Source organism: Castor canadensis, chromosome 3 (genome assembly GCF_047511655.1).
Source record: "Castor canadensis chromosome 3, mCasCan1.hap1v2, whole genome shotgun sequence".
NCBI classification, from domain to species: domain Eukaryota; kingdom Metazoa; phylum Chordata; class Mammalia; order Rodentia; family Castoridae; genus Castor; species Castor canadensis.
Genome location: NC_133388.1, coordinates 7,756,337 through 7,780,718, shown reverse-complemented (window position 1 = coordinate 7,780,718; position 24,382 = coordinate 7,756,337). Strand labels below are relative to the sequence as shown.

General features: G+C 40.0%; 1 protein-coding gene across 4 annotated transcripts in view; it reads left to right on the top strand.

Moving 5' to 3' along the window:
- The window catches only part of Rcor1 (REST corepressor 1), a 121,114-nt gene that overhangs the window by 76,467 nt on the left and 20,265 nt on the right, over positions 1-24,382 (top strand). For all 4 annotated transcript variants that reach the window (XM_074067118.1, XM_074067116.1, XM_074067117.1 and 1 more), the window contains exons 4-7: positions 10,592-10,644; positions 18,399-18,560; positions 19,519-19,637; positions 22,640-22,718. In XM_074067118.1, coding sequence (XP_073923219.1) covers positions 10,592-10,644; positions 18,399-18,560; positions 19,519-19,637; positions 22,640-22,718 — 413 coding nt within the window. The remainder of the gene's footprint in view (positions 1-10,591; positions 10,645-18,398; positions 18,561-19,518; positions 19,638-22,639; positions 22,719-24,382) is intronic.

Sequence of the window (24,382 nt, the reverse complement as noted above, 5' to 3'; positions counted from 1 at the left end):
TCAAATCTGTCCAGTTATAATGTATTTATCCTTCCTGTTGACAGAGGACATTTGTTTCTAGTTTTTTACTACAACAAATACTACAGCAGGAGCTTTCTTTGGCCTATTTTTTGGTGCTCATCTGAAATGTAGATGCCTGACTCTGAGAGATCAATACCAAATGATTTCCAAGTGGTCAGATTGCTTCACACTGCTGCTAGGAAAAGGCAAAATTGATTTGCTCTATATTCTCTTCTATAATTGCTGTGGTTGGATTTACACATTTTAGATAGTTTGGTGAATATAACATTGTTTCTCATACCCAGGAATTTTGATAATTTTGGTAGGTGTGATAATGGCATTATTGTTATAGAAAGTATGCCACATTTAAAAAAAAAAAACCCAGGCACATAGTAGGGATGAAATGAAATAACTAGATTTACTTCAAAATTCTCCAGCAAATATAAAGCATATTTTGGGGTCAAGTAACCAGATTGGAATATGGACACAGATTAAAGTATTGTTGCAACATTTAATTTGCTTTTCAAGTTTTATAAGGAAATGTACCTACTCTTAGAAAAAGCACAGCAGAATGTTTAAGAGATTGGGCCATGAGTATGAAAATTACTCTCAAATGACTCAGAAATATTGCATCTTTACATATAGGCTTGTTTTTATTATTAACACTATCCTATAATCCATCACCTCACCATCTTTGGGGGGCGGTACAGGGGATTGAACCAGGGCTTCACACATGCTAAAAGCATATACTTTACTACTTGAGGCTTACGTTCAGACTTTCATTATATCGCCGTAACCACTGTTAGCTTGCTTTCTAGTCTCTTCTGTATACTGCTATGCACTATGATTTTAAGCATAAATGATATACTGTATATAACTTTTAAACTCCAGTTTTCCTGTCATTAAAACTGAAGTTTAATCCCAGATATTGGAAAGGTGGAGGCAGGAGAGCTCAAGTTCAAGGCCAACCCAGGAAAAAGTTAGCTACATCCTAACTCAAAAACAGAATGCAAACAAAAGGGCTCAAGTAGTAGAGCACTTGCCTAGCATGCTGGAAGCCCTGGGTTCAATCTCTGACATAAGAAATTTGAGCCAGGCATGGTGGCAATATGCCTGTTTTCCCAGCACTCATGAAGCTGAGGCAGGAGGATCACAAGTTAAAGGCCAGCGTGGGCTACATATGGAGAAACCCTGTCTAAAAACAAAAAAAAGGAAAGAAACTGAATTTTTAATAATATACATCTTGAACCATAATTCACTTATCCATGTCCCCTCCCCCCCCCCCTTTTTTTTCTTCAGTACTGGGGCTTGAACTCAGGGCCTTCACCTTGAGCCACTCTGCCAGCCCTTTTGGTGAAGGGTCTTTTTCAAGATAGGGTCATGCGAACTATTTGCCCTGGCTGGCTTCAAACCGAGATCCTCCTGAGTAGCTAGGATTATAGGCACCCTGCTTCCATGTCCCATTCTTAAACATTGTGTCTTTTTTTTCCTTCTTCTACTATAAGTAACACGAGTAAACTGAAATGTATGATGTCTTTCCCTAGTAGAAAAGAAAGACTTCCTTGATTCTGCAGATCAGGTTGCCCAGTTAAGTGCATTCATAGTCCTTTTTCTTTGCCAATTAGACAATCACATTTAATTATTTGTGTAATTATTTCTCACTCCAACTATAAGAGAGTTCCAGAAGGGCAGGATCACCCAATCACAGCTATAAAAATAGCACTGACCACACAGTAGGCCTGAAAGATGTGTAGAATCATTGGAAAAATAAGTCAGTGTAAAACATTAGTTTATTAAAAAATGTCACCCTGCTGCAGCCTATTTTGGAAGCTCTAAAAGAACCTGTTTCACCGGGGACTGGCTATAATCCTAGTTACTTGAGAGGCTGAGAATGGGAGGAATTCAGCTCAAGGCCAGCCTGGGCAAATAGTTCGAGAGACCCCCATCTCCAAAATAACTAGAGCAGAATGGACTAGAGGTATGGCTCAGGTGGTAGAGCACCTGCTTTGCAAGTACGAAACCCTGACTTCAAACCCCAGTCCCACCTTTAAAAAAAAAAAAAAAAAAAACCACAAAATTCAAGCATTAAAAATGGCAGGACTTGGGCTGGGGATATAACTCAGTGGTTTAGTGTTTGCCTTGCGTGCATGAGGCCCTGAGTTCAATCCCCAGTATCACAAAAAAAAAAGGCAGGACTCACGTTGAAAGTACCCCACACCCCTAACACACTCTCACTATTTCACCATGTGGTTTAGCTTACACTTTCAGAGCTAAAGAGAGCCCCAGAGAGGAAATGACTTGTGAAGCAAGTTGTGTGATCCTTTCTGTGACACAGCGCCCTGTTTCCCTCACCTTGCAGAATGACTTTTAGGGGCTGGTGGAGTGACTCAAGTGGTAGCGCGCCTGCCTAGCAAGTACAGGCCCTGTGTTTGAGCCCCAGCACCACAAAAAGACAAAACAAAACAGCAGCAGAATAGCACTTAGGACCTTCATTTGTGAGTCCTTGTACACATGGATTGTGCCATCAGATGTATAGGGTGGAAGAGGTGGGGTCAGAGGATAAATGCCTTCTGACTGCCTTGTTCGTCCCCTGCCCAGAACCTTCAGCAGGAGCTGAGCTTGAAATCAACTATTTTTAACAGAGCCTCTTTAGCCACTTAAAAGGAAAATTTTTTCACATAATTGAAATTCATAAATTAAGGGGTGTAGAGTATAGGTCAATAGTAGAGCCTCTGTAGCATGTTTGAGGTCCTGGGTTTAATCCCCAGCATTGAAAAAAAATATTTTAAGTATTAATAACATAAAAAGCATGTTTATTTTTTGTTTCTGTGATTTTGATGTTTCTTAATCTTTTTATTATCAAATTTTTTGTGCTTGGAGAGAGAGGGCTTTTTATGTTTTGTTTTGTTTTTTGAGCTGTGCCTGGGCTGGTCTCAAACTTCTAAGCTCAAGTGATCCTTCTATATCAGCCCTCCTGAGCAGCTGGGATCACAGGACCACACCACTCTGCCTGGCTTGAGATGATTTGTTTTGTTTCGTTTGGGCAGTACTGAAGTTTGAACTCAAGGCTTCACACTTCCTAGGCAGGCGCTCTACCACTTGAGCCACTATGCCAGCTGAGATGATTTTTATCATATTAAAATGGTTAACGTTATAAATCTTTTCCCTGTATAGTAAGCTAACCTAATTCACATATTTATTACATACGGTTTTGACCAAGAACAGTTAAAAAATAATAAATTTTTAAAAATCAAAAGAAATTTCAATGCACATATTACACAACTTAATTGATTGAGAGAAGCTTTCAGTTCTGTGTATTCATTAGTTGTGTTTAAATCGTTGTGTGATCTGTTGTTTCCCTGACCTTAATTTTGTGAAAATCTGCCTCCCAAAAAGAAGCAAATGGTGCCCAAAAGCAAGGTAAAAGTTGAATGTGTTTAATTTAAGTGATACAGTGAAAATTTTAGATTTGTTGAAAGGCAGGAAGTCTTTATCGGAAGTTGGAAGACCTTAGGGGAAATATGTTCAAGCATAATAAGGGTCTCTGTACTCGTTTACATTGACATTGACATTGTACTGTGATTTATTGTTCTTAGAACTAGCCTGTTATAATTGCATTAAGAGTGTTATAAAATCAAAGTATAAGACATCTAGAGTGCAGTTGGGTCTTTTGTTGAGCTGGGTGTGTTCATTTTGTGAACAGTCACTAAGTGGTACCTTTGTATTGTGCCTTTCTCTGTGCCTAATAGTTTTTAGTACTATATATACATAATACTGTACATTCATACACAGATAGAGGTATATATAAACATGCATCATGTAACAGTATTTCACTTGACAGATCTTATATATGATGTTTGCACACATACGTGTATATTACAGGGTAGGACCAAAGAGCCTGTACTTTAAAGAGGTTTCTTAGATGATTCTAATGAGTCAGGGTTAGGAATGTCTGAATTGGAGAACAGCTTTGAGGAAGCTGGTTTGATTCCTCTTGTTAAGTGAATTAATTCATTCTGTGGTTGTAAACTGCAACAATTTGTCTAGTTGAATCTCACAAATATTTATGAAAGAATTAATTTAATAGCTCTTTACATACGAGTATTTTATCTCCTGTACTACTCTGTGAAGGATTAGAGCAGCGTAGAGTGTCTTATTCTTGGTCTGTAGTTGAAGACAGAATCTCAGCCCACAGGTTCTTAGGAGAATCTTTGGCTCATCATCCAGGGTTTTTTCCATTGTAGTGAGCTATGAGGGATGGATGGAAACAAATAGCTCCCCCCTCCCTCCCTTCACTCCTTTTCTTCCCTCTCTCCCTCTCTTCTTCCTTCTCTTCCTTCCTCTGCCTTCCCTCTCTCTCTCCTTCCCACCCTCCCTCCCTTCCTTCCCCCACCCTATGTCATTGTAAGGGAATTTAGTCATGGTTCTTTCCTTCAGCTCACATTGTATAAAGCCAAACATATATGGGAAAAAACAAGATTATCTTGAGTACGCAATTGCCTGCTTAGGGACGAGTCAAATGAATTGATATGGAAGGAGAAAAAAGGGTTTGTGCATCACTATACTTATTTTGTTCTGTATATTTGCTTTGGGAATTTTTAAGGAGAAAGGTGTGTATTGTTTTGATTGGTCACAACTAAATGGCATTCTAGTGATTCAGTTCTAAAGAATTGGGAGATTGTACCTAGGATTTGTTGGATGTTTATATGGATGCAGCATGAACACTGGGTCGCAGGCAGAGGAATGCTCTTACCTTTTATTATTGGGTAAAAATATTTAATGCAATGTCCATAAAAACATTTAAATTTTAACATTTAAAATTTTTAACAATTACTCATGAAAGATTAGTTCTAGAAGAAACTTAAGATCATAACAATCAATCCACTCTTATTTGTGGTGCTTGGGATTGAACACAGGGCCTTAGGGTATGGTAGGCGAGAGCTCTCCCACTGACCTACATCCCAGCAGTCAATCCATTCTTACACTGAGAAGGAAATGGAGTTGTAGAGAAGAGGGGCAGAATTATCTAAAGTCATATACATGGATACTGGATGGAGGAAGGATGCAGAGGTACAGTTTAGGTAAGAATAGATGCCAGAAGTTGAACTTAAATGTGTATGGCTAAGTAGAATATTCATATCTCTTGTTTCTGCCAGATCAGGTTACCTATGAGACTGAGTGGGATTTTGTAGATTTTCTGCGGTGGTGGGGGAGGGGACATATTCTGTAAAGGGAAATTTTTTTTTTTTTTTAACAAAACCACATTAGGAAATAGCATCTTTATGGTTTTTTTTATTGTTGTTGTTATTTGGCTTTGCTGGGGTTTGTGCTCAGGGCCTCAGCTTGCTAGGCAGGTACTCTACCACTTGACATTCCTGACCATTTTTTGCTTTGGTTATTTTTCAGGCAGGTTCTCACATTTTTACTAGGGACCTGCCTCAGACTGCGATTCTCCCATGTACAGCCACTTGTGTAGCTGGGGCTATAAATGGGCACTACCATACCCAGCTTATTGAATGATATGGGGTCTTGCTAACTTTTGCCTGGCTAGCCTCAACCTGCAGTCCTCCCAATCTCCACCTCCTGAGTGGAGCATCTTCACTTTAAAAAATGCATTTTTTTCCTGACCTGGAAGGACTGGTTAATCACAATCTTATTTTCTGTTCCCCACCCTAAACATATACAGAAGGATCATTTGAATGTTAACTGTAAAATGTCTATGCCCACCAGATGGCAGAATTGCTTTACTTAAATGATTTAAGCTCTTTATGATCATCAGTGAGCTAGTGATAATTTCTTATTTTAAAAATGAAGGATGCCACAATATTATTAAATTCTTTTCTTTTTTTTTTTTTTTTAATGGTGCTGAGGTTGGAACCCAGGGTGTGCTTATGCACACTAGACAAGCGCTCTACCACTGAGCTGCATCCCTAGGTCTGTTACCACATTCTTTAAAAATTTTTGGCAAGCTCAGTTTGAGTTATGAGGGAAGTGGTTGTCCTTTTCCTTTACCAGTACCTAATGCCACTGAAAATGCTATGAGTAAAATGTTTTTAAAAAGCTCTATTAAGGCTATAAGCTTTGTCCTCAATCCACCTTATGGTGTCAGCCTATCACTGTGGAATATGCAAGATCACAAGGTGTTCTGAATCGTTGGTGTCTGGGGGAGGGAAAGGTGAGTTAAGGTTATTGTGGTAGTTTTCATCTGTATTTCTGTTTTGCAGTTGAATTTGAGACTCTTACTACTGGCACTAAGTGTATTTGGTTTATTGGATTAAACCATGAATATAGAAACAAAGCTTAGCACACACAAAAAAAGAAAAACTTGGCACAAGGCATCCATCTATTTCTTACCCTTAGTTTCTAACACTTCTTATATGATAAGCCTTCTCCTTGTGTCTGCTCTCCTAAAGAGAGAGGATTTTGCATACAGGTTTTAGGTCAGAGGTTCTGGTATGAGACTGTTTGAGTGGCAGACAGTTGTGTGAACATGGCCAAGTTACTTAACTTCTCTGAACTTCTCTGAGTCTCAGTTTCTTCATTTGTGACTAAGAATGATAATGGACTCATTGGAGAGGATTAAAAAGATAATCCTGGCCGGTAACCCTAACTGTTGAGGAGGCAGAGATCAGGAGGATCATAGTTCAAAGCCAGCCCAGGCAAATAGTTTGTAAGACCCTATCTTGAAAATACTCAACATAAAAACAAGGTGGTGGAGTAGCTCAAATAGTAGAGCACCTGCCTAGCAAGTGTGAGGCCCTGAGTTCAAACTCCCATGCCACCAGAAAGAAAAAAATAAATAAATAAGAATCATTATCCTTGTAAGGAACTTAAAGCAACAACTGGCACAAAGTAAGTTGTTACATATTAGCTCTCATTTTTACTTAACACATATAGTTGGATATTCAGGAAGCTTTTCTTTTTCTCTTCTTCCTTTTCCTCTTCCCCCTTCTCTTCCAAGAAAGTCATGGGTTTGGGCAGTCTGTATACTTAGAGCATCAGAGTGGTACAAGTCTGTATCCATCATAATTAAGACAGAATGATTCTTGATGGTTGTTTTGAATAGTAATTGTCAAGTTTAAAAATAATTGCATTATATAGCAGTGGAGTTATTTTTAGAGTGTAGTCACTTTGCTCACCAACTGATTTCTCATGCTTCTGACCTACAGGTTGGTGTCAGCTTAGCTTTCTCACTCACAGAGTTACCCTGTGAGTTGGGGAGGCTAGTGGGTGCCTGGGCCCAGGCCCCGGGAAATGTGCTAGCATTGTTGTAAGCTGCATGGTCTCTGCTTACCAGCCCTGATCACAGTTAACTCAGTGATTCTCTGCCCGCATGACTCCAAACTCCCAGATTTGGAATTAACTGTGGTTAACCTTTTAGGAATAGGACAGAATCAAGATGACAGAAAGAATTGAAGTCCCCAAGGAACATCATTTTCTTCTTTAGAGCAGTTTGTCTCAGTTCATATTTCTCTTATTCCTCTTTCCATTTCATTTTTTTCCCATCCACCCTAAGCTCTCCTTTGTATTTTTTGTGAGGGAAGCTGGGAGCAGATTTTATTTTTTTAGATTAAAAGCTTACTTTCACTTAAGGAAACCATGTGGGAGGTTTTGAAAAGTGCACATTTTCCATTTTCATCACTATGGCACCACCAGCCATGGCTGCCCTCCTTGAGTAACAGGATGTGTGGTAGGTATCCACGTCCCTCGGTATCAAAGAGAGGAGAGTTGAGAATTGTGGAGGGTAGGAAGATGGAGGACAGTGAGAAACATGGCCTGTCACAGGCAGTGTTTGTGCATAGTTAACTCTACATTCTGAGAGGAGATGAGAGAGGAGTAGCCTCCTGAGGCCTGGTGCTCCGCGTTAGGTGATGGTTCCACTTTGCTGGTGAGAGCAAATTCCTGGTGTTAAAAAACAATGCCACAACAGTTTAGTTAAAGGTCTTGATTGGCTTTATTTTTGATTCTGGAATTGGATTACACTTAATTCCATAAAGGAGTGTAAGTGTTCTGATGGGCTAAGCAGAAGAGTTTGGCTTTATAGAAAGGATATGAATAAAATAGAAACAAAAGAATAAAAAGCGGATTGGTTTCCTCAAGGGGGTAGGGAGACAGAACAATAGGAAAATAAGTGATTAGTTAACCCAGGCTATTTCAGTTTACTTTTGTGCAAAGACTGAAGGAACTTGGTTATCATGGACATTTGGCTGCTGTCTGTCCAATCCTGATAAGTTAGAAAGTCACATAAACTGCTTAGTTTTAGCTCAGTGACTTGGAAGGTTAACTGTGTGACTATTTTTATTTTCAGTCTGGTCTTTTGGGGCCCAGTGCAGGAGATTATTCCAAAACAGTGGTGTCCTGTAATTTGTATTCAACACTGGGAAGGTCAGGGAAGTTGCTAACACAGGCACTAATAAATTAGTGCTTTCTGTACACTATGAACTGCTGCTATATGAATTCATTAAGAAACAGACAGAAATGAAACTTGACCTTTCTCAACACACTTGACCTGTGCTGCCTTACCTTGTTGGACAGAAAACCTAAAAAATATTAACATTGAGTATATCACAGCACTGCCAGCATTCACTTACCGAGTATTTATCCATGCTTTGTTAGGCACTGTGGATGATGGAAAGAATAAAAGTCATATATTTGCTAGTGGATCTCAGATGGTATTTCACAGACTACAAGGCTTTCACACATGAACTTATTTCTTTACAACCTCCAGAACACCTGGTAGGGGTACCAAGTGGCTGTAATAGAATTCTTTCTTTAGATTTGAGTCTTCAGGGTGGTCTCCAAGCACATCTAAAAATAGTATGATTTTAAAGGCCATCTTTGTAAAAACACTTTGTTTTTGTAATGTGGCAGTGTTATATCCAACCTTAGATGCAGCAGCTGCAAATCTGCTGGTTAGTATGTTTCTCTGTTCCTACTGCCAGCTGACGCTCATGTTAAAGCACAAAAGAACAGATGAAAATGGAGTAGCATCCAAAGTGCTTGTGTTTATTTTGTAATTTTTAGCTGAATTTGGTTGGCAACTGTGGGTTAGGCTCAATGCCTGTTACTGATGCAAAATGGATTCTTAAGTAGATAGCATCTGCCCCAGGACCAAGCAGGACAGGTTCCTGCATCACTCCTTCAACCGGCACATCTTTGCTTTGTTTAAAGATCATGTAACTGACAGCATCATCTTCCTTATTATGAAGTAAAATGCAAGGGACACACCGGAATATCTCCCTCCCTCTGCCAAATCACCTTGTGACAAGCCAAGGTCATTCAGTTTGTTATTTGCTAATATTCAGGTCAACTGTAATTTTACTATATTCTAAATAAAGTAGCCTGCAAGTTTGTAAGTACTTTAAATATTAAAGGAATAGAAAGTTAGTGCCTTATTATTGAAATTAATAGAGTTGCTTTATAGGTATTGCTGACTTTTTCTTTTGCCAATTGAAAAATTTCCCCTGTGTATTGAATACTTGTCAATAAAATAGCTTGATTTCTTTTTCAGTATTGATTTATTTTATTGAACTGGTTGTCTCTTATACCACAATCAGGAATGTGGTTGTGGTGTAATTGGATTAGCATGTTGGAACTGAGATGTCTTGTTTATAAGGCCTCCTCTGTGTACTCTATCTAACTGTGAGCAAGGGAGCCACTCTGAGCCTCTCTCTTCTCTACATGTCATGGTTGTACTTGGAGGGTGAGATTTGGAGCAAGAGGAAATGGGGGTAATGGAGATTTTACTGCTGATCATGCAATTCTGTGTTGCTTTAGTTTTTAAGCTTACACTATTTTTATAATTTATGAAGGAAAGTCATATATTAATAGTGCTGTTCTCTATTTTTTTTTTTTTTGGATACCTGAGAAGAAAGGCCAGAATGTCCTTCATAGGTTGTAGACTGTCTTTAGGGGTGGCAGCTTCTTTTGCCTCACCCTCCCAAGTGCTTAGATTGCAGATGTGCATTACCATGCCCAGTTTGTAGTTCCTTTTACTAACAAATAATTTTCAGAGTACCAAAGCAAGACTTACTTGTTTTAGAAAATTTAAGTTAGCCTACGTACTTGAGAGGTGAAGATCACTGTTTGAGGCCAGCCTAGGCAGAAAGTTAGGGAGACTCCATTAGAACAAGCCAGACGTGACTGTGCGTCTATAATCCCAACTACATGAGAGACATAGGTAGGAGGATTGCAATCTAAGGCCAACCTAGGACAAAACACAACCCTATCAGAAAAATAACTAAAGCAAAGGTGTTGCTCAAGTGATAGAGTGCCTGCCTAGCTAAGTATGAGATCCTGAATTCAGATCTCAATACCACCAAAAAAAGATAGAACCAAGGCTTTTTTTTCTTTCAAAGAACACTCATAATCTTATACCACATGATGATAACTGCTGATTGATACTTGATTGTATTCACCCAGACATTCTCTGTGGAATTTATATATGCAAGATACACAGTATAATTCTGCTTTGCAACTGTATAATTCATTTCCCATCTTGAGTGAGGCAGGCTTCAAACAGACATGTCCGCTCTACTGGATGTGGACTGTGTTGTCCTCAGACTGCTCACTGGTCTCTCCTGTTTTCTAGTGGATGAATACATCGCCATTGCCAAAGAGAAGCATGGGTACAACATGGAGCAGGTAATGGCATGTTTTCTGTTGTTAAGAATGGGATTTACAGCCAGTCCATGAAATGTTTTAATCTGGGTTGAGTATCAGTGTTTCTTCACTGGCAACTGGCAGTGTTATATCTTTTTCTTGCTCTAGGTAAGTATTCATGCCACTCCTCTGATTTGAAAGGCAGTGTGCATTTGTGCTGGTCTCCAGCTACTGTGTTTTTAATGGAGTGGGCATAAGGGCGTCAGATTCTGGACTGTAATGTTTTTTTCATTACAGTATGTGTTTTTTTTTTTATTGTTTTATTATTCATATGTGCATACAACACTTGGTTCATTTCTCCCCCCTACCCCCACCCCCTCCCTTACACCCACTCCGCCCCCTCCCTCTCCCCTACCTCCTCAATACCCAGCAGAAACTATTTTGCCCTTATCTCTAATTTTGTTGAAGAGAGAGTATAAGCAATAATAGGAAGGAACACGGGTTTTTGCTAGTTGAGATAGGATAGCTATACAGGGAATTGACTCACATTAGTTTCCTGTGTGTGTATGTTACCTTCTAGGTTAATTCTTTTTGATCTAACCTTTTCTCTAGTTCCTGTTCCCCTTCTCCTGTTGGCCTCAATTACTTTTAAGGTATCTGCTTTAGTTTCTCTGCATTGAGGGCAACAAATGCTAGCTAATTTTTTAGGTGTCTTACCTATCCTCATTATCTCCCTTGTGTGCACTCGCTTTTAATCTTGTGATTAAAGTCCAATTACAGTATGAGTTTTGTTCGTCATTCTGTTCATAGGACACTGTTTTCTGACTTTGTTTTCGTTTGGCTTTTTGACACAGGGTCTTGCTATATAGCCCTGGTCTGGAACTTGTTGTACAGCCCAGGCTGGGCTCAGACTTGGGATCCTTCTTTCTCGGCCTCCTGGGTGTTGGGGTTATAGGCACGCACCATGAACCTGTTGTTTTTTTGTTTTGTTTGGTGGGATTGGGGTTTGAACTAGGAGTTTCACATTTGCAAAGCAACCACTCTACCACTTGAGCCACACCTCTAGTCCATTTTGCTATTGGCTGTTTTGGAGATGGGGTCTCACAAACTATTTACCCAGGCTGGCCTCGAACTGATCTCAACCTAGATGTATAGGTGTGTGCCACCAGTGCCCAGCTTCATGTTTAATATTCATTGTTTTGAATCACTTTCAGGTTGTAAAACTTTGACTAAGGTTTTTCTTTCACTGTTGTTTGAAACATTGATAAGTAAACCACAGAAATGGGCTGGCAGAGTTGGCTCAAGTGATAAGAGCTCCTGCCTAGTGAGTATGAGGCTCTGAGTTCAAACCCTAGTACCACTAAAAAACAAAACAAAACAAAACCTACAGATCTATTTTTCTACAAAAATGTAATGATAGCCAGGCCTGTAATCTCAGCTCCTCCACAGAGATTGGGGGATTGTGGCTCCAGGCCAGCCCTGGCAAAAAGTTAGTGAGATCGCATCTCAATCAATAAGCTGAATATGGTATTATGCACCTGTGATTCCAGCTAAAGGGAGACTCAAGGTAGGAAAACTGCAGTCCAGGGCAAAACTGTATCTGAAAAACAAGTTTAAAAAAAAAGGACTGGAATCCTGGCTCACGTGATAGAGCAACTGCCTAGCATGCAGATGACCATGAGTTCAACCTCCCAATACGTCAAAAAAAAAAAAAAAAAAGTAATGATGATTTTATTTCTAATTGGTGTTTAATCACAGTAAGTGGTACTAATGCTTTCCATGCCATTAATTTAGCTCTTTTACAGCTGTGAGTTACCAGCATTTCTCATTGATACTAATGATTAGGGTTTAGGTTGGGTTTAGGTTGGATTTAGGTTTGGCATTACTTTTAATTGCTCTGTCCTAGTCATTGAAGGTACTTTCAGAAAAGCCAATTATATTAAGTTAGTTCCCAAATCATTCAAAGGGCCAAAATGTATGTTTTTCTTTTTCCAGACCCTACTCATGAACTTTACACCCTAGCTCAGAAAACCATTAGTTTTTCATTCTGTTCAAAATGTTTAAATAGTATTAGTGATTGCCCAATATATTTATGAATTCTTAAGGAACCTGGTCTTGGTTATTTTCATATTTAGACAATTACTTAGCATGATCCTTTTTTACTTTAGAATTGTGATACAGGAAACTTTTATGGGAAAGTAGATTTTTCATTAGTTTTAATTTGTATCTCACCTATTTGTATTTTTTCCCTTTCTGAACTGAAAAAACAACTATATATGATAGGTGTCTGTGTAAAAGAGTAACAGAATAATTGGTTTTGTACTCCTTGGTCCTTTTATACACAGAGGTATAATCATGCCTGTAAAAGATTCAAGGCCAACAGGGCAAACAGTTTGAGAGGCTCAATCTTAATAAAAGCTGGGCTCAGTGGTACATGTCTATAATACCAGCAACCTGGAAGCATAAATAGAAGGATTGCTTTCTAGGCCAGCCCAGGCATGAAGTGAAACCCTATCTCAAAAATAACCAAAGTAAAGAGGACTAGAGGCATGGCTCAAGTGGTAGCGTGCCTATTTAGCAGGAGTGAAGCAACTGAGCTCAACATCCAGTACCACCACCAAAAAAAAAAAAAAAAGTTCAGTACTTTACTAGCTGTCTTTGTGCTTCTGCCACTTACTAGCTCTGTGACAGCTGGCAAGTTACTCAGAGTCTCAGTGCCTCCGTGTTCTAATTTGAGACATAGAGATAACAGAATTTACAGGGCTAGTGAGATAAATAAATTACTATATAAAAGGGCATGTGACAAGAGGATTCTGAAACAGTGGCAGAATAGGATGCTCTGGGAGTCTATGTCTCCCTATCTAGACAAGAATTGCACTGCAGAGTATGTGTGATGTAACTGGGGACTCTGGGGTCTCTAAAGACTTGCAGCATGTACAGTTTCCATTCACGCTAGGGTAGCAGCTATCCACCCCCATCTGTAGCCCTGTGGCAGTAGCCATATATGTGTTCCTGGAATAACTTGCATGTAGCTTGTCACAGCAGGGGTGGGCAGAAGAGCACCTTGTCCTCCAGTTGTGGAGACCTGTGTTCTGAGGGCTGATTGCTGCTTCTGATCAGAGAGAGCAGGCAAGGAGGCCAGAGCCCTTGTTGCAAACTCCTCTCCCTCCACTGAAGTGATTTCCAAGAGATACAAAGGCTGGTGTCCTTCCCTCTGTATCTCCTTTCATTTTTCTCCTTTTCCCCTCTCAGACATTAAAAGATTAGAGCATTCAAAAGCAACCGCATATAAGGGAAAATTAGGAAGTTGCTGTACTTGGCTTGACAAAGAAGTAGGCTTAGAAAAGACCTGAGAAGTTACCACTCAGGCGGATCCTTGGCATACAGACAGATTGCAACTTTTAAAAAGGAATGGTAATAACAAAAACAAGTCACACCATGCAGAAGGGCAATCAGCTGATTTACGTGGTTGCTAAATTATTAAATTCAAATATCCAGTTTTCAACAACAAAATCACAAGGCATAAGAGAAACAGGAAGGTATGGCCCATTGAAAGGGAAAAAATGCAACAGAAACTGTTCCTGAAAAAGACATGGTAGCACAGGACCTTGTTTGCACCAGGCAAACTCTGCCATTGAGTTACATTCCAGCCTTCACCCAGTTTAAAAAACAAAACAAAACAAAAACCTAAATCTTGTGCTTGTTAGGCAGGTGCTCTATCACTTGAGCCATACCTCCAGCCCTTTTTGCTTTAGTTATTTTTTGAATAGGCTCTACCTGGCCTGGACCTGGGATGACAGACACATACCACCACTCCAGTTTATTGGTTGAGATAAGGTCTTGCTAACTTTTTTTTTGCCTGGGCCTGCCTCAGACCACAGTCTTCCTGATCTCTGCCTCCCAAGCAGCTAGGATTACAGGTGACAGCCATTGTGCCTGGTCAAACTACTTTAAAAAGGTTCTCTCTTACTGATTCTCAAAGAACTAAAGATATAAAGAAAGATGTAAAGATATAAAGAAAGGTAAAGAAATGATGTATGAACAAAATGAAAATATCAAAGGAAAAGCCTAAAAAGAATTTTTAAGTTTCTGGAGCTACAAATCGTAATAACTGAACTGAAAATTTTATTTGAGGGACTCTAAAGCAGTTTTGAGCAGGCAGAAGAAAGAATCAGTAACTTTGTACATAGTACAATTTATTTTATTGTTTGTGGCGCAAAGGATGGAACCCAGAACCTCCTGCTTGCTTGCGAAAGCAAATGCTCTACTACTGAGTTATAGCCCTACTCCAGCACAACTTAAATTACTGAGTTTGAAGAACAAGCAGGAAAAAAAAAAATATTTAAGAAGAATGAATAGAACCCAAGGGTCCTTTGGGATGTCATCAAGGAGAATGGGACTTTCAGAAGGAGAAGATTGAAAGAACAGAGAAGACTTTTAAAGAAAAAATGGTCCAAACTTCCCAAAGACGATAAAATCCATGAACGTGAACATCAGAGCAACCCAACTAACTTCAAGTAAGGCGACACTGAGACACAGCATGGAGCTCTCAAAAGCCACCACAAAGATAATGTTAGAAGCAGCAAGAGAGAAGCCATCTGCCACATACACAGAATCCTCAGTAAGGCTATCAGATTTCTCATCAGGAACTCAAGTCCTCAAGACAGTGGTCTGATACACTCTTGTGCTCAAAGGAAAAACTGGCACCAAGACTCCTATGCCTGGGCTGGAGTATCACTCAGTGGTAGAGCACTTGCCTATCATGCGCAAGGTTTTGCGTTCCATCTCCACCATCACAAGACAGAGAGAGAGTCCTGTATCTGATGGAACTGTCCATCAGAAATGAAAAAGAAATGAAGACATTCACAGATAAACGGAAACTGAAGGAGTTCATTACCTCTAGAGTTGCCCTCCAGGAATGCTTAGGAGAGTCCTGCAGGGGAATGAAACTCATGACACTGGAATGTAACTCAGAGCCAAATGAAGAAATGACAACTTCAGTTGAGGTAAATACATGGACAGTTGTCAAAGCTGGTGTTACTGAGCAGTGGTTTGTAACTGCACTTTCTGTTTTTTATTTGCTTCAAGAGACTATACAGTAGAAAAAAATCGTTGAAAAGCTGATACTAGAGACGGATGCCTGTAAAAGAGTTATTAACTTAACTTTTTGGCATACAAGCTATGAAATACAATTTTATGCTGTCAGCAACTGAAAGTAGTGGCATAGCTATTTAAGGAGCTGAGTTTTTCTATCATCAGAACTACTCTAGTATAAATTCAAGTTAGAATGTTAGGTTTAAGATCTGAAATGTAATCCCTGTGGTAACCACAAAGAAAATAGCTGTAGAGCAGGGTGTGGTGGCACACACTTGTGATCCCAGCATTTGGGAGGCTGAGGCAGGAAGATAAACAGTTTGAGGTCAGCTTGGGGTATGTAATAAGCCCCTGTCTCAAAAAACCAAAACTAAACCAGGTGTCAGTGGCTCACTTCTGTAATCCTAGCCAGTCTGGTGGCAGAGGTCAGGAGGATGGTGTCTCAAAGCTGGCCCAGGCAAATAGTTCATGAGACTCTGTCTTAAAAATACCCACCTTGTAAAAGGGCTGGCAGAGTGGCTTAAGTGGTAAAGCACCTGCCTAGCAAGCATGAAGCCCTGCGTTCAAACCCCAGTCCATCCTCCCCCAAAAAAATACCTAAAAGAAAAAATGAATGGGCCAGGTATGGTGAGTCATTCCTGTAATCTCAGCTACTTGGAAGGCAAAGATAGGAGAATCTCTGTTGAAGGCCAGCATGTGCTAAAGTTAGACCTCCTATCAAAGAACAAGCCAGGGACTAGTGGCTCACACCTGTGCTTCCACCCACTTGGAGGTAGAGGTGGGAGGATCATTGTCTGAGCTGGGAGTGTAGCTCAAGTAGTGGCCCCACGTTCACATCCCAGTACATCCAAAAAAAAAGCTACAGAATGTATACAAAAGGAAACGAAGACAGAGAGCATGACTAAAGTGGTACAGTGCCTGCCCAGCAAGCATGAGGTTCTGAGTTTAAACAAAACCTAGTACCACTAAAAAAAGAAAAAGGAATGAGAAAGAAATTTAAACACTTTATAACCAATAACCAGCTAGACACCAAGGAAGGCATGAGGTGAGGGGCAAAAAGCCTATAGAAAAAGCTAAATGACAAAAGTAGGTTCTTCTTTATCTGGAAGTTACTTTAAAATAAATGGACTACACTTTCCACTCAAAAGACAGGGATTTGCAGGACAGGTAAAAATACTCAGTCCCAGTATACACTGTGTATAGAGACAAAGACACAGGTAGGTTGAAAATGGAATGATTAGAAAAATAGTACCTGAGAGCAGGGGTGACTATACTACAATCAGACAAAACAGATTTTTGGTTGTCTTTTTACAGAGGGCCTCACTATGTAGTCCAGGCTAGCTTAGAACTAGTGATCCTTTTATCTCTGCCTCCTGAATGCTGAGATTACAGGTGTACACTACCATGCCTGGTTCAAAATAGACTTTAAATCTTATAATAGATTATACGAAACAAACAAGGACAGTCACTCTAGGGAATGTAAATTAAAAATAGTATTACCATGTGATTCTGAAATTCCGCTCAAGTATACACCCAAAGAATTGAAAGCAGGTACTAAAGAGGTGAATAAATAAGCAAATATGGTATCAACTTTCAGTGAAGTTTATTCAGCCTGAAAAAGGAAGGCAAACTGAATATGCTATAGCATGGATGAACTTTGAGGACATTATGCTACATAATAACAAGCCAGTTACAAGTTGGGTGCTGGTGGCTCACACCTATAATCCTAGCTACTCAGGAGGATCTTTGTTCAAGGCCAGCCCTGACAAATAGTTCACAAGACCCTATCTTGAAAAAACCCAACACAAAAAAGGGGCTGCTGGAGTGGTTCCGGTGGTAGGACTCCTCCCTAGCAAGTGTGAAGCCTTAAATTCAAACCCCAGTATTGCAGAAACAAAAAAATGAAATAAGCCAGTCAAAAAGGACAGATACTGTGTAGGTGGTTCCCACCTGTTAATCCCAGCACTCAGAAGGCTGAGGCAGGAGGATCTCCAGTTCAAGGTGGGGCTATGTTTCGAGTCCCCATCTATAAAACAAACAAAAACAAAAAAAATACAGTATAGTTCTATTTACGTGAAGTGCCTGGAGTAGTCAGTCATAGAGACAAAAAGTTGAATGGCAGTGCCAGGAGCTGGGGCAGAGACAATTGCAGGGGAATGGGGGCTATTGTTCAGTGGGCACAGAATTTCAGTTCTACAAAATGCAGAGCTAATGGAGGTGAGTGCTTGTGATGGTTGTACAACATTATGAAAATATTCAGTACTTTTTTATTGTTTTATCATAATAAAAAATTAGATGATGACTAACCCCTGTAATCCTGGCTACTCAGGAGGTAGATGTCAGGAAGACAGTGTTCAAGACCCCATTTCAACCAACAAGCCAAGCATGGTGGTTTTCATCTATAATCCAAGGTATTCAGGGAACATAAATAGGAGGTGTGTGGTCCAAGGCCAACCCCCAGGCAAAAACATGAGACCTTATCTGAAAAATAACTAAAGCAAAAAAGGGCTGTGGAGTGGTAGAGCGCCTGCCTAGGAATAGGAGGAAGATGAGTGTTTTCCACTTAGCAGTACGGTAGTCAGGTATGTATTCATTTCTTGGGGTATAAGGCCACAAGTGCTTTCTTCCACCAGTCTTCTGTTTTAGTGCTTCATTCAGTTACTTGTATGGTCTAATATTTCGCTGATACCATTTTTTTCTAGGCTCTTGGGATGCTCTTTTGGCATAAGCATAATATTGAAAAATCATTGGCTGATCTACCCAACTTTACCCCCTTCCCAGATGAGTGGACTGTGGAAGATAAGGTCTTATTTGAGCAGGCCTTTAGTTTTCATGGGAAAACATTTCACAGAATCCAACAGATGGTAAGTAGCATGTGTGAGAGATAGGGTCGCCATCCTGAGCCTCAAATATTCCTATTTTTAATATAGATTCCTTTAGAATAGAGCAGATCACCAGTGCTTCTCTGTGGATGGGAGGCTTCCAGTTATAACTTGCAGCTTGTTGGCGAACTCTCCCCTCTCTCCGTCTCAGTACCTCTTGTTGGGACTCCCATAGGATCAGACCAGTAGAAAGGGTTTTGGATTATCCTTTCAGAAGGGGCATCATTGGTTCTTGTCTGTCTGTCTGTCTGTCTGGAGAATGTTTGCTTGTTTTTTACATTCTAAAAAGCTGTTGGTAGACTACAACTTGAAAACTTTTCTGATATTTGCATTAAATGTTAAAATTAATTTTAAAAAATTAGGCTGGGCACAGTGGCTCACACATGGAAGGTAGAGACCAGGAAGATCACAGTTTGATGCCAGTCTGGGCAAAAAATTAGTGAGACCTCCCCCATCTCAACAAACAAGCTGGGCCTGGTGATAGGCCTTTTCCCAGCTGTGTGAGAGCCATAGGTAGGGGGATATCATGGCCTGAAGCCGGCCTTGGGCAAAAACACAAGACCCTATCTGAAAAATAACTAAAGCCAAAAGTACTGGGAGTGTGGCTTAAGTTGTAGATCACCTGCCTAGCAAGACTGAGGCCCCAAGTCCAAATCCCTGTACTGCCTAAAAGACATAAATGAAATGGTTACATGGAAAAAAAAAATCATAATCTGACTTCATGATATTTTATTGGCCAAGTTTGACAAACTTCAGTAATTTAAAAATGCATTGTATAGGAAATATATTTTGTTGATTTTTTTTTTCCTTATCAGAAAAAAAGGGTTGTAAATTAAGACATTTCTGAATATGTAAGAGTGGTTCTTATTAAATACATCTAAAGACATTTGAGTGGTGAAAGTTGGCTTCAAATCTAAACTAGCTCATTTTTTACATTTAGCTTCCTGATAAATCTATAGCAAGTCTCGTGAAATTTTACTACTCTTGGAAGAAGACAAGAACTAAAACCAGCGTGATGGACCGCCATGCTCGGAAACAAAAACGGGAGCGGGAGGAAAGGTGAGAGTGCTGCTGGGGTTGTTGCTCACCTTAAATGCTGCAAGGCACTCTGAGAAGAGGTGGGAGTACTGGATTTCTCCAGCTCTGCCTGGTGGAATCAGGACTTAGACAAGTACTCTTCCCTAAGTGCTGATGAGTTAGCTTCCCTGAGAAATTTTCTTCCCCAGGCTTCTTGAGGCCAGTGAGCTTCAATCTGGAATGAATGAACTTTAACGTGTTTTTCTTTCTGCCCCTTGAAGTTGACTCCTTTTAATAGAAAGGAATCTCTCGTTTTGTAGATTGAAATTTATTTGGTATGTTAATACAGTATTCATTTGACATGTGTTTGGTTTTGTTTTAAAAAAGAATTCAGTTTAGGTTTCCTTCTTCTCTTTTTTAACCAATCTGTCTTGTGAGAATGAGAAGGAGAAACGATTTTTAATTTCTTAAAAAGATGTTAGATTATTTTCATTGATTTTTCTCTTCCTCTCCTCCTCTCCCTTCCCCCTTTTTATTTATTTTTGGCTGCGCTGGGGATGTCAGTTTTCAGGATAACCCATTAAGCTTTAGTCAGAAAGTCTGTGTCTTAGCTATCTCCTCCTCAGCTGTACACACAGCAGAGAGCAGTGGGAATGGCCATGTCTTCACTCATAATGAGCTCTAGGCTCAGCTCTGAAAGTTCTGCTTGCATACTCCAGGCAAGTTCAGTTAGTTCAGTATGCCTCTTCCCCAAGCCTGCCTTCTCAACTGAAACGGAAGGTGCTTCAAGTCCAGAAAGCAGTGCTCTTACATGAGGGTTTTGTGTTAGAGTGGCAGAAATATAGATGGCCTTTAAAATTTGTTTTCTCCACATTTTTCTATAATACATTATTTTCAGAGATTAACAGTACAAAGTAAATGGACAGTGAACTGCATGGACAGTATTTTATTATTACTCATAAAGAAATATAACATGTGAGAACACACTGAGAATGGAGTATCACTTTTGGAAAATTCATACTTTTGTGCCCAAGTGTAAATTCATAGTGATGCTAACTAACATCAACAAAGCTGGGCTTGCTGGCACACACATGTAAATCCCAGCTACTTGGGAGGTGGAGATTGGAAGAATTGAGTTCTGGGCCAACCTGGGCAAAAAAGTTAGTGAAACCGCCCCCCCGCCACTCTCATCCCCCTTGTAACCAACAAGCTGGGCATGATGGTGTGCAGCTAGAATCCCAGCTGTACAGTAGGCATAGATATGAAGAGGCTGGCCCCTAGAACCTTCATTCATGTGCGTATTCTTCTGCATGTGTATGATTAGGCCTGTTTAGGGATTGGTACTCTTAATAAATTTAGATTAAGTTTTATTTCCTTTATGTTAGCTTTAGTTTAATTATAAATCGAGTCTGTTACAAGCATGTGCAATTAAACAGCAATCAGTTAAAATAGATTGGGGTTGGTTTTCCCTTTTTTTGATCAATACTAGGATTTGAACTCAGGGTTTTGTGCTTGCTAGATAGGCTCACTACCATTTGAGCCACTCCACCAACCTGGATTGGGTATCCTTGATTATGCACCACCCAGGTGCTTCTCTTTGCATTTCCTCCATTGGTGCTCAGAACTGCTGTACGTCCCCCATCCCATGTGCACCCTCACGTTGACAGGACTGACATGGGTACAAGGCTGTGATGGTAGTTGCACCTGAGCAGTTACTGAGCTCCCAGAGGACTTGCCTGTGAAAGTAATGGTAAGGACTCTAGCAAAATTCCCTGAGCCTCAAGTTCTCTTGCACACTGTCCTCGGCTAGAATTCCTTTGAGGCTCAGTGGAGACTAGGGAAGAGGTGCTGCTCAGTAGGCAAGTTCCACTGCGGGATTCCTGAGCCACAGTGGAGGCTGGTCCTAAAGACTCGTGTTGTGCCATCACACTGCTCCTGGGTTTGTCTGGACAGCCCAGGAGGTCACCTGGCTTCTGTGAGATGATGTTGCCTCATTTTTAAAGACAGAGTTCCTAGCTACACAGGCAACAGCACTTGAAGTGCTGTGCCAGTGCTAGTCCGCGGCCCACCCCCCACCCCCCAGCAGTAGTGGCTCTGACTCAGCTCTGGAGCTTGCTAGGTAAGCACCTTACTTCTTGAGCCATGCCTCAAAGCCCTTTTTTGCTTTAGTTGTTTTTTTTGGGGTAAAGTATTTCTTTGTTTGCCCAGCGGCCTGCTTTGGACCATGATCCTCATTCTTCTGTCTGTGTCATAGTCGGGATTAAGATGGAGGTCTCACTAACTTTTCCCTGGACTGGCCTCAAGCCATATTCTCCCTGTGTCCACCTCCTGATTCCTTTTTATTCATTCAGTTACGTGTGTGTGTGTGTGTGTGTGCGTGTGTGTGTATACACAAATACATACACACAAGTATATATGCACATATATATAATTTTAAAACATCAGAGCTGGGGGCTTGGCTAAAGTGGTAGAGTGCTTGCCAAGCAAGCATGAAGCACTGAGTTCAATCCTCAGTACCCGGGGGGGGCGGGAAAAAAAGAAAAATCTGTTACTCAGTCCACCAAAAGCCTCAGTCTTTGTGTGTCCATCAGTTGAAAGATGGGACTTGAAAATGGATTTTTACCTGTTGCCAGGTTTGTTACCAATGCACTGGAACTCATTGCAAAATTGCTGTTTTGTTGAGTGATCATGTCCTAGTCTTCCAATGTAGATAATTATGGGGGCAAAAAGTAAATATCTTCTATATTTGATAATTTCAGCTGAGAATTGAAGGAAAACACTTGACAAGTGTAGAGTAAGTGTTCTAAACCTGCTTTGGGCACTTGGAAACTTACTTTTATGTAGTAGTTTTTCATAATTGAGACTAAAAGAACTATGAAGTTGTTATTCTATTTGAATTATATAAATGTTTTTGTCTCAGCAATCTGAAGATGTATAGAGTAATTTTATATTAAATCTGTCACTAAATCAGCTGGTGCTTATATTTTTATATGAAATAGAATTAATACAGAATAACCTTTTAGTAACTTGTTCTTGTCTTCCAGTGAGGATGAACTGGAAGAAACAAATGGAAGTAACCCCATTGACATTGAGATTGATCAAAACAAGGAAAGCAAAAAGGAGGTATCTTTTTCCCTAGTATCATTTAGGCAAATACAGCTCCTTATTATTTTCACAAGTAAAAGTTCCTCTTCTGTATTCTACTTAGTATATTAAGTGCTATGTACAAAGGTCCTTTTAGGACTTTTTAAACAATACCAACTTTGCTTTATATAGACCTTAGAATTCTGTTTGCCAGGAATCATGAGTTATGGAAGCCTTAAAGGAGAAGGTAGCATTGGTGAGTAAAGGGTTTGTGCCTGTGATGTCATGTCCTCTGTAAGTCAGCAGGAGAGTGGTGTTAGGAAGGTGGGCTGCTGTTCTACAACTCCTCCCAGCCTGTCTAAACTGCCACTGCCCGGGATCTGCACACACTGGGTCTTGAGGTTAAAGTAACCTCTGGGACCTGATGGGCTCAGTAAAAACTCGTGCTACTCAGAAACATCAGTGTGGTCACAAGGTGAGCCATGTCAGTCCTCACAGATGTGGTGACTACTTAATCTGTGTAATTAAAAATCATTACACAGAGATTGTTTTAGACTCTGAATTCAAGAGGCTCATGAGCCCCCACAATTCTTTATGACCTTTATGTGTGTTCAGATTGGTGTTTTTCTGAATACAAAGCCTATGGTGTCAGTAAAATTCTCAAAGAGTTCTGTATCTTCCATCATATATGATCAGTTAGTTTTTAAGCGTGGAAAAACGAAAGGATCTAGACATATCTATATTTTATAAGTATAGCTATGATACATGTTTTTACAAAATAGGAAATAGAGCTAAACAAAAAGAAGAAAGTTGACTGGACTTGGTGGCTCACACCTGCAATCCTAGCTACACAGGAGGTTCGCAGTTTGAGGTCAGCCAAACCCAAAAGTTCCCTTCATCCCGTGGCATTAGAAAACGCTAGACATGGCGCACTTGTCACCCCAGCTCTATGGAAAACATAAATAGGAGAACCGCCCTCCAGGCTAAAGCAAGACCCTATTTTCAAAAGTGACTAAAAAGCAAAAAGGGCTGGGACATGGCTTAAGTGGTAGAATATCAGTCTCATAAGTCCAGGGCCCTGAGTTCAACCCCCCAGTATCACCAAAAATGACAAGAAAAAGCACCAACAGACACTGTTAACATTTTGGTAACTCTCCAGACAACTTTCTGTGTAAAATGTGCCCAATCTATTCACTTTTTTATAAATAATAAAAGGGGGATCTTACATGTAATTTTCACAACTTTTTAAATTTACTACTTTGAAAATGTTTTAATGTCAAATATATTTGTATGCCTAGCTGTGTATTATTCCATAATATGAATCTTTCAAATTTGAGTTTGCTGATCTTCTGTGGCTTTCTAGCTCGCTTACTCCCCCTGCTCTTTGCTGCTGTAACAGTGCTGAATACATTCAGGTCGCATACCGAGATACTTGTGCACTTGCGTTTTCCATTAGAAGTAATGTTTGGAAGTTGAGTTGTTGCTTCCACGTGTTGAATAGGCATTTTTAAAGCTTCTTTTGATACATTCACCAAACTAGAAATTGGTTATCTTCCAGTGTTTTACAGGAGTGCTTGAACCACAAGGTACTAATTCAGTTGAAATAGAGTGTTTGCCAAATGACATTGTACTTGGAGTCTTGTAAGCTCTGTTTTATTAGGTTTTTCAATTAAACATTTTAAAAGAAGGAGAGAAGGCTTGCC